The 16,079-nt window shown below is 38.5% G+C and overlaps 1 protein-coding gene across 6 annotated transcripts in view; it reads left to right on the top strand.

Moving 5' to 3' along the window:
• stau2 (staufen double-stranded RNA binding protein 2) overlaps positions 1–16,079 on the top strand; it is a 356,944-nt gene that overhangs the window by 34,137 nt on the left and 306,728 nt on the right. For all 6 annotated transcript variants that reach the window (XM_039754429.1, XM_039754431.1, XM_039754434.1 and 3 more), the window contains one exon: positions 4,975–5,105. In XM_039754429.1, the coding sequence (XP_039610363.1) occupies positions 4,975–5,105 (131 nt within the window). The remainder of the gene's footprint in view (positions 1–4,974; positions 5,106–16,079) is intronic.

Here is a 16,079-nt window from a genome sequence, read left to right on the forward strand (position 1 = left end):
GTGACAAGATCCATGCCTGAGCTGGGAACCCACCAGGAGCACTGCTCAGGGAGGAAGAGTGTATGTGTGCCACTAAACCCTCATTTGTCTCTCAGTGATTGAGTTGTAAGTTACAACTGTAGTTCCTTCTACACACACATTTCAGTATTATTACTGAAGTATTGGGATCATTACCATTACTGTCTTTTCTGCAAAACTCCTATTTCTCTAAATCTTGCACTTAATTTCACAGTAAAATTTCGCAAGGGCCTAAGAAACTCAGATGCACTAAATGCTAAATAATACTTTAAAAAATGTCTTTCTGATGCAAAGAGGAGGTTGTACATTTTTTACTTAGTTTATGCATGTACCTTAAATTATATCACTTTTCTGAGCTTAGCAGGGTAGAACAGCTAGTTATTAATGAAATGTACATAACTAACATTTACTTTTAGTGTTCTTTAATAATAATAATAATAATTCTTTGCATTTATATAGCACTTTTCTTACTACTCAAACCCCTTTGCAAACTCCATGCAGGGAGTATCTGGGATGCAAATCCATGTTTTCCTTACTGCAAGGCAGCAGCAATATTAATCAACAGCAGAATGCTATTGTTTCAGACAATGTCATCAATGCCTGTTAACCTTTGTCCTTTCTTAAAAAATACTGGAACAGGCTGAACCTAGAAGCAGAAAAGTGCTTAAAGTTAGAACTGGAATCGCACATAAAGACACTCAAGGCTACGAATATGAAGCAGGCTCAGCTTTCATAATGTTTTGGAAACACTGAGTTTTTTCCTCTTTTTTTGACTTGAATTCATTTGTAACTTTTGAGGTGTTTTTCTACTTCTTTTGATTTTAATTTTTGAGTAACTGTATAATTTTTGTGAATTGAATGTATGGAAACCTTTGGTTTTCTAATTTTATTCCATATTAAACCAAGTAAATATTGCTACAATAATTATTTAGAAAAGCATTTGACATACCGTATAAAAATTAAAATACACACACACAAAAATAGCTGTTTGTTTCTATTGTTAAGATCCCCAAATGGGAAATGTAGGGTAGGGGTCGGAGTTAAAGAAATATCACCCTTTAGAGTTTAGTACTTAACAATGTAGGGCCGAAGAAATGATGGTACTAGTAGGTTGAGGCCAGGAGCCCCAGACCTAGAGATATCACCTGAGATTTGATCACATACTGTAAGTGTCAATAGTGTGCTAATGTTTAGCATTTTCTTTGATTAATAGGTCTACTGTTGAAAACTGGGTTTATAATTGTGAAGGGCCCTGGGCAGATGATACTTTTTTTTATGCCATGTTCCTCAAAATATTGCATAGAAACTCTTGATCTAGAAAGCTTATTACTTTTAATAAATTTTGTCTCAATTGGGTTAAGGCAAATAATAATTTCACCTGATTTCTGTAGTTCTGTGAATATAAGTCCAGGTGCTTTTAAACAACCTCATGGCAGCATCTGGGATCTATTTAAGGTTCCTTCTGCAAATGCAGTTTTGCAGTAGCAGTAGTTTAATCATGGATGAGCTCTTTGCACTGTTTTATCTAACTCTGCTCTATGTTTTACACTCTTGTGTATATAGTTTTAGGGCTTCCAAAATTCTTTTTATTGAACTCTTGTTTCACTGGAAGATCTTAACCTATTTTATTTCTTCCAAAAGAGAAATACATCTTAAAATATTTTTAATAAAAAATACAATAACATAATTTTAACAATTATGCAAATATTGACAAAAACTATATTATATAAATAATATATGAAAAAATAATACCTTTGGTGAATGGAAAAAAATCATACACTTGAATGTCAAAATTAAAGTGAAAGTGAATTGGCATATGAATTATAAACACAAATTCTGCAGATAACCAGTTTTCAGAGGCATCTAAGAATGAAGAGTACATCCAGGTACATTCCCATGCTGCAGCACAAGCTGTGAGTGGGCAGCTTTCCCAAGAAGCGTTTATAAGCCATGGAATGCAGTAGCATCTTGAAGAAAATCAAGTCAATTGTGAAGGGGTTTGCACTGTCTTTAGATGTTGGACACCTATGAGTAAATGTCCAAAAGCAATATGTAGAAGTATCTATTAGGTCTTTACTCCCACTCCAGGTCAATTTGAGCTTAAATAAATAAATATATCACCAATTGAAAAGAGAGGTGTGCCCTCAACCGATACTTATGAACATTCTTTGCACTTTGAAACTGCAATTATGGGTTTAAATTGAAGTTCAATATTCATCCCTATTTGTCAGTTCTTTCTGCAAAATACTTCCCGGAACACATCACTTTATACTTCTCTGACATGTAACATTTTGGTGATGCATTTGGAAGCACCGTGGGGACTTCTAGACCCTATTTGACTTAAATCTTTACAACGCCCAAGTGCAGACCAGGGAAGGCAGATGATTTAAACTTTATATAATATGCTAAAGGGATATTTCAAAAATGTTCACTTTGTAACAAAAGTAGTTTTAATGAGGAATTAGGGAAAGTTTTTTTTTTCATTTGCTTACAAAAGATTAGAGCCCCCACCCGAAAATGAGATAAGCATTTTGGAAAACATAATTAATCCTCTTTAATAAAACCCCTGTGTGTGTCCAGATGTCCGTGTGTGTGTGTGTGTGTCTTCTGGGGAAGTGCGCATGTGCGGGGCCGCACATCACATCGTGTCCCACCCATGCACATGGCATCGTGGATGCACACACACTGGAAGCTGGGCACACAGTGAATGGCCTAGCCATGGCCGCGCATGATAAGCAAGTAAAGCACACACACTGGAAGCTGGTCACACAGTGAATGGCCTAGCCGTGGCCGCGCATGATAAGCAAATAAAGGACATCATTGCTGGGGAGAGTGCTGATTGGGTAGTTGCGACCGCGCACATAAAATCTGTTGCTGCGGAGACACTACACATGCAACAATCAGCTGCACGTCACCACAGATTAAAATACTTGCTGGGGAACTGCACAGTACTTGCTGGGGAGACGCCACAGGCACGATTATCACCTGCACGCCACACATTACATCAGTTACTGTGGACACTCTGCTGATTGCCCACTGTTGTGACAGAAAATTAAAGTCATATTAGGACATCAAAGCCAGTATTACTGTCAGAGAAAATTACAGGCATTTTACAGAAATACAAACCAGTATTACTGCAAGAGAAAATTAAAGGCACACAATGCAGTGACGCATATTACAGCCACATACAAGCCAGTATTATTGTAAGACAAAACATTACGGACATATCTACTAACAACACGCCACCCAAAAAAAGGACACGACAAGTAGGACAAAAGACACAGACAATCAAATCCTATATATAAGCAACATCTCCTGGAAGAATGGTCAGCTCATCAAGTAAACATCAACAAAAGAAAGGCTGAAAGACAAAGAAAAATACGAGCAAATAGATCGATTGAAGAAAAAGAAAATGACTGTCAGAAAAACCATCAAAGACAAAGACTCAGAAGAGCAAACTTTAGAAAAAGTTGGCATTTACTTTCCAGAACCAGTATTCAGCCACGGTCAGTTATGTTACATTATTAAGAGTCAGAAGTTTTCCAGATAATGTTGTCAAGGTTGTAGACAGGGCTGTGGAGTCGGTAGATAAATGCTTCGACTCCTCAGTTTCTAAATCTTCCGACTCTCTGACTCCTCTGTATGTATATACTATGCTAATGTATTTTCTACATCCATTGAAGGAAAGGAAGGCAACATACATGTCATTTCACCACAGAACTACTGGCTAGGAAGCCAACACTCTACTATAATGCCAGATTAAAGACAAACACAATTGATTGGCGGCCGCAAATTGGGGGTGTCCACATAGACGGGCAGATCCAGCTTGCCGAAAATCTCGACCACCGCCCCCATCCAAAGTAATGTGATGCCTCTGTATGCTGCAGTGGCTGTCTCCTCTGTCAGCCAGCCGGAAGTTTAGTGCATTGTGTCACTCACCGGCCAGCTGATCAGCAGAACGAGCCTCTGTTGGAGACAGGTAGGGAGATCTGTGTTCTCGGCTCCTTCGGCCCCCTTCACTAGTGCATAGCGAAGGGGAGCCAACGGAGCTGAGAACACACTAGATGATTTTTCAGGCGTTTTGACGCGTGATGATTCGTTGAACGGCTGAAAAATCGTCAGTGCATCTGTAAATGTATGGGGGGCTTTAGGCTAGGTTCACAGTTCCCTGTAACAGTGGAACACGACACAATAGAAAGTGGTGCCGCACCTTACCTGTGCATTACATCCCATATAGTGACGCATCCAGTCAATGAAAAGCATGCTTCATCGTTACTTAACATGTTTGTTTTGTGGTAACATTATGCACTGCATACATTGGGCTTTATTCTTACAGCAGAGAAGTAGTTCATTATGACTGTTTGTGAATTGGGACATTTCAACTTACTTTTTTAATTCCCATTTAAATTTAGTAGGAGTCGGAGTCGGTTAACTTTTTGCCGACTCCGACTCCAGGTACCCAAAATTGTCTCCGACCCCACAGCCCTGGTCGTAGATGGTCCTGAACAAGGCAAACTGTTGCCAAACTCAGACAGAATATTTACAACAAATGTTGTCTATAATGAAATTTTATAGAAACATTTCATGAGGTAAAAAAATAGAAAATTTTTCATAAATATCTTCTTCAGATATTGTGTATTACAGATTGTTACAAAGTTTTACACTAAGTCAATATTTAATTATAGTTACTGTATTGTCATATACGTTTCTATTTTATTTTTATTATTATTTTACTTTAGGCTTTTTGCAAACATATTTTTGACAAAAAAAAATTTAAGACAGCAAACATAAAGAGGTCAAGGTCCCTTGCCAATTAATATAGACTGGTCCTACTAATGTTTATGCACTACTGTTCTAGCACCCGTTATTGTAACGGGCTTAATGTCTAGTAGAAGAATAAAGAGCAGCATGTTTTAAATAGTTGCATTTCATTCTAAAAACTAAATGTTTTTTCAGCTTCTCCTCAGGAAAACATGGCAAACCCCAAAGAGAAAACTCCAATGTGTCTGGTAAATGAGTTAGCCCGTTTCAATCGAATTCAGCCACAGTACAAGCTCCTAAATGAACGAGGGCCAGCACATGCTAAGGTAAGAGAAACTGTAAAATTATCTACTTAGCTTCAGTCTGGATAATTATAAAGTATGTCATTTCACCATATTTAGTTACATTTTAAGATGGACGTCAGCATAAAATAGTTATTGTCCTAATTAGACAGTCTGCTGTACATTCCCATCAACACAAAGATTAACAAACAGTTATTACAGTAAATATCAATGCATTGCGACTCATTTGCAAGCAACTTGCATTGCTATATTTTATTACAGTGCATGTCACTCCAGGCTAATTAATGGTTTGATAGAGCATTTCTAGTGGGTTGCTTAAACTAATGTTGAAAATGCCATAAAGAATTATATATATATATATATATATATATATATATATATATATATATATATATATATATATATATATATATATATATATACACATTACACACACAAAGGGAGGAATAAAAAACATTATAAATGATAGGATGATGAAAACTCAGCAGGGATACATTCTTGAAATTACTACATAGCTGTCACCTTTTGAATATAGATTATTGCAGATCTGATCACTTCTAGGCACTTCAAGTAATTTGAAAACAAGGCCACAGTAAGTCCTGATAGGAATGTAACCTGTACATGTGACAGTAACTTGAATTTTATCTTGCTGTTCCTGCATCACATATACCCTTCCTTTCATATGATGCTGGATTAGAGTTTAACACATTTTACTTGCAGGAATGTTTAGTAGTACATTGAAAAAAAGAGTAAGGTATGTATTTTATGGCAATGTCATTTTATGAAGCCCCAAGAACTGTAGACAATCGTTTATATTTATATTTATATATATATATATATATATATATATATATATATATATATATATATATATATATAATTTAAAACTTTAAAAGCCACGCCCCTTGACTGATGTGCACAATGACTGTAAACGAATTAAGTCTTCAATGTACATGCTAAACAATTACATGCGCTTCCAAACATTATTTGTCCACAGTAATCATTCCTGAAACTGAAATTATGGCAAATCTTTACATAGGATGCATAAAATCATTCATTTATTTACTATATTACTTGAAGTTCACAATTTTCTTGCTACATTTGGCGCCTTTCTGCATTTTTCCACTGCCAAAATGGCCGCTGCATAGCCTACTTCAACTGTGCACAAGGTTTTCACTCTGTAATTAAGATCATCTTTGTTTCAAATGACAGGCATTTATCCAGTGATAAACAGCAGATGTTTTGCTTTCAAATGGCTATATGTACATAGAGCACTTGCATTGTGAGAGTTTACAGATAAGCATTTGCCACTATTCCAGCATTTGAGAAGACAACAAAGTGACATGCAGTGCAGGCCATGATTCAGTCTAATTTATAAAATGGTTAGTCTGTCATTTGTTTTGAAAGAGCAGAGATGTTACTTTCTTAGACATTAGATTTGCATCCATATTACAATGATTGCTTAGTAAGACAATTTATTTGTCAAAAGCGCTTTTTTAAAATGGCAGCTCCTTCTCAAAAATATACATGCAAAGAGCCTGCATATGTTACTCTGGCTCTTGAGGAAATCATACTTAATATGCAAATAAGCTTCCCAAAATGCCTACTTGGACTAGTAAAAATGAATAGTCATTTCTTCATGTGCATCAAAGAAATCTTTGTGTTATACGTCCTTACAAAGCAGATATGTTTATACAGAGCTATGATGATGATTTTTTTATTTAAATATTTCATTATCCTATCAAACAGGTACTCAGAATATTTGCAAGTGAATCTGGTAAAGCATTTATAAGCCTAAAAATTAAGTAAAGGTGGGTAATCTTATGTCAAACAGACTCGTGGTTATACAGTGCCCTCCATAATGTTTAGGACAAAGACACATTTTTCGTTGATTTACTCCTCTGCTCCACAGTTTAAAGTTTCAAATCAAACAATTCAGATGTGATTAAAGTGCACTTTGCGCACTTTCTTTTAAGGTTATTTGCATTAATTTTGCTTTCACTGTATAGAAATGACAACACCTTTGGGCACCATAATGTTTGAGACAGCTGGCGTCACAGGTGTTTCATTGTTTCATTAGATACCTAGGCTTGCTTATACCTTTCAGAGACTGTAGTTGCCATTGTTCAAAATGAGGACAAGAGCTGTGCTAATGTTAAAGTCAAAAAAGCAATTAAGAGGCTGAAAAACAAGAATAAAACCACTAGAGACACCAGTAAAATCTTAGGATTACCTAAATCCACTATCTGGAATATCATTAAGTAGTAAGAATGCACTGGTGATCTCAGTAATCACAAAGGCATGGGTAGGCCAATGAAGTCTAAACTGCTGATGACAGAAGAATCCTCACTCTGGTAAAATCCAACAGCTCAGGAGGTAGATGTGTATGTATCAGAGGTGACTATCTGAAAATGTCTTGTGGACAGACAAAACAAAGATGAACCTAGCTGCTGTCAGCTGCGTATTGAATTCTGAGGTGTATTGAAACTTTTGTATGTGTTTAAGTTCCAGTAAATGCCTAAAAACTCATTGGATAGTGGTTCATCTTACAACAAGATGATGATCCCAAACATATTGCTAAGGCAAAGCAGGAGTTTATCAAAGCTAAAAAAAGGAAAACTTAAGGGGACAAACCCCTGAAACAACAGGAACTAAAGATGGCTGCATTAGAGAAGAGATGAATCGGAGCACCAGGGCATATCTGTGAATCATAGATTTCAAGCAGTTATTGCATACAACTTATATGCAACAAAGTACTAAGTATGACTGCTTTAATATAACTACCATTGTTGTGTCTAAAGTATTATGGTGCACTAAAAGGGGGGGACCATGTAGAAAAAGTGCTGACATTTCTACAATACATGGTGTGACCGAAATGTATGCAACATACATTAAACTGTATATATTATATGAAGATACATTTATTTCAGTTTAATTGATTTCATTAATGCACTCATCTCTCAGGATATTTATGTGTGCACTGATTTTTTCATTCATTAATCCCCTAAAAAGTGTATTCTTTATACTGTATTTAAGACAACATGGACTGTATTATTATCTTTATAAGCATCAGCAATTAGACACATTCTTACAACACTTGAGAAAGTGACAAATGTCAGATGTCTCTGTGCTTTTGAAACATTAAAAAAAAATTACACCCTGTCATGTTAACTGTTAAATGTTAAGTTAAAACATATTCAGATGAAAATATCATAAACAGAAGCTTTTTTTTTCATTAGGAGTTTTTCCTAGGAAAACCTACTATGTAAACACATCGACAATATCTGTACAGTATGTGTTGTTAACCAGTCATCTTTGCTGCCTACATATCGATATTGTCTTTGGTCAAAAAATGAAATCAATACTGATTGGGCCCTAGTTAGAAGCACAATACGTAGACAATTTACCTATAGCCAGTTTTTTCTAATTCATCTGTTTCTTTCAGAAATACTTTCACAGAAGTGCTGGGATTCATCATCAGTGATGTATCCTAGGGTTAGCGGGTGTTTTAAGTCTGTTAAAACATCATGCACCCTCATCCAGTAGACCCAGCCAAGGGTGATTAGACCCCAGCTTGCATCACAGCAGCAATTGACCACTGGGCCTCCCTCTTCAGCCAGAGCCACCTTGTGGCTCTCTCTGCGGCATCACAAATTGATTTGACAGCCCTCTTCTTAGCTAAACCCGCTATTCCCAGCTTCGTCAAGACTCTACAGAGAGACTGGCCTGCAAAGCCCCGACATCCCAGTTCTGTTGGCTCACAGAGGGTGATCCAACCCAGCCTCCTACACTCCTCTGTCAACTCCTGGTACTTGGCACGTTTCCACTCTTGAGCTTCTAACATGCATTCTTCCTAAGGTACTGTGAGTTCCACCATGATCACCTGTTTGGTAGAATTGGAAAAGATGACCATGTCTGGTCGCAGTGTTGTTGAGGTGATGTGCTCTGGAAAGCACAGCTGCTTGCCCAGATCAACTTTCAGCTGCTGAGGCAAGGAGGCCCATCAGTCTTAGCTCTGAGGAATATTTCTGTCCAGCCTTAACAAAGTTTATTTTCTTTGGATGGCATTGCTTGCTGGTTGCCATAGCTGAGGCTACTGTCTCAGCGACTGCCTTAAGCACTTGGTCATGCCGCCAGCAGAAGCAGCCATCTGCAAGTGCCCTCGGACAGCTGCTGATGATGTGCTCAAAGGATCCTCTTCAGAACACAGAGCAGAAGATGGTGTTTCAGTCTTGCCCCAGTCATGGAGATTTGCCGGGCTTGGTACACCGTCATAGACAGCCTGGATCAGAAACCAGACTCTGTAGTAATCAGTTTGCTGGATGTTATCCTAGGTGACCCATCACTTCTGTACCGATTCCCACTTTGTCCGTGCTCCCTGCTGTCTTTGACCCACTGTCCCGCTTACTCTTTCTTCTTCCATGCCTGCTCGTACCTTCTCCTGGAGAAAATAATGCTTCTTTTTACCCGTGGCTTTGCGAAGTTGGGTCGTGGGAAAGTAACCAAGACCAGCGCCACCTCTAGCCACATTTCCCACAATCTCCATCTACCTCAGCTGGACCTCCGCCACCTCCAGTGACTCATTTGCTTTACATTTACTGCCCATCCTGACCTCAATTATCACTGCTGACACTTCAAATCTATCAAGGCTGTACAGGAGTGCCTCCCTTGTCCTTGACACCATGAACTCTTCTTTTAAACCAGTAAAAGGGAGCTGCAAGATGTTACTACTTCCAAATAAGGCATATCCACCTGCAAAGGTAGCTGCTGATCCTCCTCTCCATTGACTCTGCCGTTGTCATTGGGGCCTCACAGACCAGCAGCAGCCACAAGATCCTGGGCAGGATGGCATGCTGGTAAATCCAGACCCTGAATCTCCCGGGTAGACCTGACTTGTCTGCCTTTGTAAGCCACTCTTCAAGGTCCCTGGTGGTCTTTTTGATAGAATTGGTGCCCTTGAGGCTGACATCAAAGATCTTCCCCACACTCTTCACTGGCAGCTCAGTAATGGACCGAGTGTTCTCCCTGGCTAGGGAAAAGTGGAACGTGTCCACTACACGTCCCTTCTTCAGTACCATTGACGTAGGCTTGCTGGGTTTGACGCTCATCCTTGCCCATACAGTGAGCTTTTCTAGACCTTGAAGAATCCACCTGGTTTCTGGCACCGAGGATGTGGTAATTGCAAGATCATCCATGAAGGCCCTGATTGAGGGTTGTCTCATGCCGGATTTTGTCTTTGGGCCTCGACATATATTTTTCTATTTTTATGTATTAATATAACATAATTCTTATCACTTTCACCAAGAACAACAAAAAGAACTGATTTAACAACATTTTGACACTTAAAAAATCTCAATGAACATCAACTTTAAAAAGATCAGTTGATGTCTGTGATAAGCAAAAGTCTGAGCAGGAAGATGATCAACTTAAACTATAATTTACCCACTAGTCTGTCTTTCATCGATTTCTGGCATATTTCATCATGCAAAAATGTAAGAAATTAAATATTTTATCTCTGCATTTTGTCTGCCTACTTGGTTATGCATTAGATTGAACTACTGCCTCACAATTCCAGAGATATGATTTTGATTGCCAGTTATTACTATCAATAATTGGTAAAAAAAAAAATAGTGGCTATTCAACTTCATTCTCATTTATCTCAAAATAATCTGTATGAACAGTTCCAGTCTGGTTTTCATCCCCTCCACAGTACAGAAACAGCCTTTATAAAAATTAGTAATGACCTCCTTAAGGCAGCTGATTCTGGTTTAATTACTATTCTCATCCTCCTTGATTTGAGTGCAGCCTTTGCTACTATTTGTCACACTCAGTTTGTTCAGCTTAAAACTTTCACATCCCAACCCACCGCCGTTACTTCCGGTGTTCCCCAGGGCTCTGTCCTAGGACCCCCCTCCTTTTCATTATTTACCTCCTTCCCCTTGGCAATATCTTTCGTAAATATAACATTAGCTTCCACTGTTATACTGATGACACCCAGCTCTATCTCACTAGCAAACCTGCTGCTTCCTTTCCACTGCCCTCACTTACTGATTGCATAGCAGAAATCAAATCCTGGTTTTCTTCAAATTTTCTTAAATAGTGACAAAACGGAGGTTCTCCTCATTGGTACAAAATCAACATTATCCAAAACTGATCATTTTTCATTTGTTATTGATAATTCCTCTGTCTCCCCTTCCCCACAGATTAAGAGTCTGGGTGTCATCCTTGACAGTACTCTGTCTTTTCAGTCCCACATCAATGACATCTCCCGGTCTGCATATTTCCACTTAGAACATTTCCACTCTAGACGAGAACAGGCCATTCAGCCCAACAAAACTCGCCAGTCCTATCCACATGTTTCCTCCAAGAAAACATCAAGTTGAGTTTTGAAAGTCCCTAATGTCTTACTGCCTACCACACTACTTGGTAGCTTATTGCAAGTGTCTATCATTCTTTGTGTAAAGAAAAACTTCCTAATGTTTGTGCAAAATTTACCCTTCACAAGTTTCCAACTGTGTCCCCATGTTCTTGATGAACTCATTTTAAAATACAAGTCTCGATCCACTGTGCTAATTCCCTTCATAATTTTAAACACTTCAATCATGTCACCTCTTAATCTTCTTTTGCTTAAACTGTAAAGGCTCAGCTCTTTTAATCTTACCTCATAATTCAACCCCTGTAGTCCTGGAATCAGCCTAGTCGCTCTTCTTTGGACCTTTTCTAGTGCTGCTATGTCCTTTTTGTAGCCTGGAGACCTGCACACAATACTCAAGATGAGGCCTCACCAGTGCTTTGTAAAGGTTGAGCAGTACCTCCTTGGACTTGTACTCCACAGATCGTGCTATATAACCTGACATTCTGTTAGCCTTCTTAATGGCTTCTGAACACTGTTGGGAAGTTGATAGCTTAGAGTCCACTATGACTCCTAAATCCTTCTCATAAGGTGTACTCTCGATTTTCCGACTGCCCATTGTGTATTCAAACCTAATATTTTTACTTCCTATGTGTAATACTTTACATTTACTGACATTAAATTTCATCTGCCACAAATCTGCACAAGCCTGTATGCTATCCAATTCCTTCTGTAATGATATAATGGATTCCAAATTATCTGCTAATTCACTTATCTTGGTATCATCTGCAAACTTAACCAGCTTGTTACTTTATATTCCTATCTAAATCATTTATATATATTAAAAATAGCAGCGGCCCTAGCACTGACCCCTGTGGAACACCACTCATAACATCGGCCATTTCTGATTAGGTTCCTCGCACCATCACCCTCTGCTTCCTGTATCTGAGCCAATTCTGCACCCATCTAAAAATATCACCCTGAACTCCCACTTCTTTTAACTTGATGGCCAACCTCTCATGTGGCACCTTATCAAATGCTTTCTGAAAGTCCAGATAAATATCATAAGCTCCACTTTGATCGTATGCTTTTGTTGCAACCTCATAGAATTCCAACATGTTAGTAAAACACGACCTCCCTCTTCTGAACCCATGCTGACTGTTCAGAAGAACTCCTGTCCTTGCCATGTGTTGCTCAATCTTATCCTTCATAATTCCTTCCATTAATTTTCCTGTGATGCATGTTAAGCTTACTGGCCTATAGTTGCTTGGATCTGCCCTGTCACCCTTTTTATATAATGGGATAATATTCGCCATTTTCCAGTCCTTCGGAATCTCTCCAGTGCTCAGTGACTTCCTAAAAATATGTGTCAAGGGTTTATATATGCCTATATATATACGAAAAAACTCGTAATTCTGTCCCACCTTAAATTGCTTCTTAAATCCCTTCACACCTCTCCGCCAGTGTCCTTTGTCCTCTAAATGTGCTGATAAAGAGAAGCTAGAAGCAGCCGGCTATTCCATCCCCCCACCAATTTAGAACGTGCACGAACTTCTCCCAGCTCATGCCTTGTTTGAGTATCTGGGAGTGAAGTGGAGTTTTAGAGTGGAAATAATAGATCGTTATTTGGAACACACGCATTTCATGTCTGTTCCGTTTCTACAGTAATCTTTGTAAACACATTGTGAAAACAGAAACATTTTTTATATTCTAGTAGTAGATGACAAAATGTAGGCATAAACTATATAATGTATGAAGCCTGAAGTCCAAATATCAAACAAACATTTTCACAAAAGGTACAAACATAACACAACAATTGCGCTTTTATTCAAAAATATAACTGCAGAAACAAAAAGCCGCCTTAACATGCGACATTGACACACGTTTATTGTAGCTGCCTCCATGGTGCAATGGAATCAGTTCCTGCCTGGGAATCAAAAGGTTGTGAGTTCGATCCTGCACCACTCCATTTTGAGAAGTAAACTGCTCTTAGTCTTACTATTTTAGAATAAAAGCATACATTTGATTTCAGTCTGTAACAGCCGGTGCAATTTATGATCCTTGTAAAGGTTAGCTTTTTTTTTTTAAATTCACTTTTCATTCTCTCAGTCGCGTTCAGAATCAATCCATACAACCCCATCTGACATGGCTGTTTTCACATAAAGATGCGCTATAGCTCTGCAGTGTACCACAATGCATACTAACGCCCCAAAGGGTTCTGACACACAAACGCTGGCGAAGCTGCCTTCTTCGTATCTCACCGTCACTTGATTTTCTTTTTATTCAGTTTTATTGAGTGTTCCTGCCAGTCCCCGCATGTTGCTGTATGCTGTTTCTTTTGTACTCCAGGGCATGCAGAGGAGAGAATGGTAAAGAGCAGTAACTTCGGCGCTATATGCAATAATCAGACACTCCCCATCTGCCTGTTGTTTTGTTATACTTTTACACCAACATATGTTCCAACGTTTGAGCATGCTCAAAAATACACGTGTAATGCCATGAAAAGTGCACGCAGACACTTCATTTCGCAAACGAAACAAGTGCACTTTTATTCAAGACTACCTGTATAACCGAAGAAAAAAGAAAGCAAGTTACAGTAGCCGATTGATACAACAGCTTGCATGGTGCAATGCTAAGAAGTGCTGATTTTCATTCCGTGCTATATAAAATCATCACATTCAAATATTACCAGTTCCCACATACCCAAGGACCGTCCTTCCTACATTTATGACACGTGTACTTGTTGCAGTGCACACACCTCTCTGTGCTATGGTTCCTATTACACTGAATGAGCACCTGACACTGTACTTTCTTCCCTGGGGGAAGGTCCCACATCAGAGAATTTCCAGTTCCTGCATAAGTTCACACCCGATCTGACGCTGTTCATTTTCAAATAATATTGCAATAGTGCGAAGATATTTTCACATATATTGTCTCTTTCTTTCAGGTGTGTAATAGAAACCACAGCATAGAGAGAAGTGTGTACATTGCTTCTTATAGGAAAGGCGATGGAAAAGTGCACTTGAATAAAAGTGCACTTTTGTTATACTTTTACACCAACATATGTTCCTGTGTTTGAGCGACACGGGCAGATGGAGAGTGTCTGATTATTGCATATAGCGTCGAAGTTACTGCTCTTTACCATTCTCTCCTCTGCATGCCCTGGAGTACAAAAGAAACAGCATACAGCAACATGCGGGGACTGGCAGGAACACTCAATAAAACTGAATAAAAAGAAAATCAAGTGCGGTGAGATCTGAAGAAGGCAGCTTAGCCAGCGTTTGTGTGGCAGAACCCTTTGGGGGGGGGGGGGTTACGGGGACGTTAGTATGCATTGTGGTACACTGCAGAGCTATAGCGCGTCTTTATGTGAAAACAGCCATGTCAGATGGGGTTGTATGGATTGATTCTGAACGCGACTGAGAGAATGAAAGTGAATTAAAAAAAAAACAAAGCTAACCTTTACAAGGATCAAAAATTGCACCGGCTGTTACAGACTGAAATCAAATGTATGCTTTTATTCTAAAATAGTAAGACTAAGAGCAGTTTACTTCTCAAAACGGAGTGGTGCAGGATCGAACTCACAACCTTTTGATTCCCAGGCGGGAACTGATTCTATTGCACCATGGAGGCAGTTACTATAAACGTGTGTCAATGTCGCATGTTAAGGCGGCTTTTTGTTTCTGCAGTTATATTTTTGAATAAAAGCGCAATTGTTGTGTTATGTTTGTACCTTTTGTGAAAATGTTTCTTTGATATTTGGACTTCAGGCTTCATACATTATATAGTTTACTAGCAGAATACCCGCGCTTCGCAGCGGAGAAGTAGTGTGTTAAAGAAGGTACGAAAAAGAAAAGGAAAAATTTTAAAAATAACGTAACATGATTGTTAATGTAATTGTTTTGTCATTGATATGAGTGTTGTTCTCATATCTATCTATCTATCTATCTATCTATCTATCTATCTATCTATCTATCTATCTATCTATCTATCTATCTATCTATATATATATATATATATATATATATATATATATATATATATAATATATATACAGTGGAGGAAATAATTATTTGACCCCTCACTGATTTTGTAAGTTTGTCCAATTACAAAGAAATGAAAAGTCTCAGAACAGTATCATTTCAATGGTAGGTTTATTTCAACAGTGGCAGATTGCACATCAAAAGGAAAATCGAAAAAATAACTTTAAATAAAAGATAGAAATTGATTTGCATTTCATTGAGGGAAATAAGTTTTGAACCCCTACCAACCATTAAGAGTTCTGGCTCCCACAGAGTGGTTAGACACTTCTACTCAATTAGTCACCCTCATTAAGGACACCTGTCTTAACTAGTCACCTGTATAAAAGACACCTGTCCACAGAATCAATCAATCAAGCAGACTCCACACTCTACAACATGGGAAAGACCAAAGAGCTGTCCAAGGATGTCAGAGACAAAATTGTAGACCTGCACAAGGCTGGAATGGGCTACAAAACCATTAGCAAGAAGCTGGGAGAGAAGGTGACAACTGTTGGTGCGATTGTTCGAAAATGGAAGGAGCACAAAATGACCATCAATCGACCTCGCTCTGGGGCTCCACGCAAGATCTCACCTCGTGGGGTGTCAATGGTTCTGAGAAGGTGA

Source organism: Polypterus senegalus, chromosome 5 (genome assembly GCF_016835505.1).
Source record: "Polypterus senegalus isolate Bchr_013 chromosome 5, ASM1683550v1, whole genome shotgun sequence".
NCBI classification, from domain to species: domain Eukaryota; kingdom Metazoa; phylum Chordata; class Cladistia; order Polypteriformes; family Polypteridae; genus Polypterus; species Polypterus senegalus.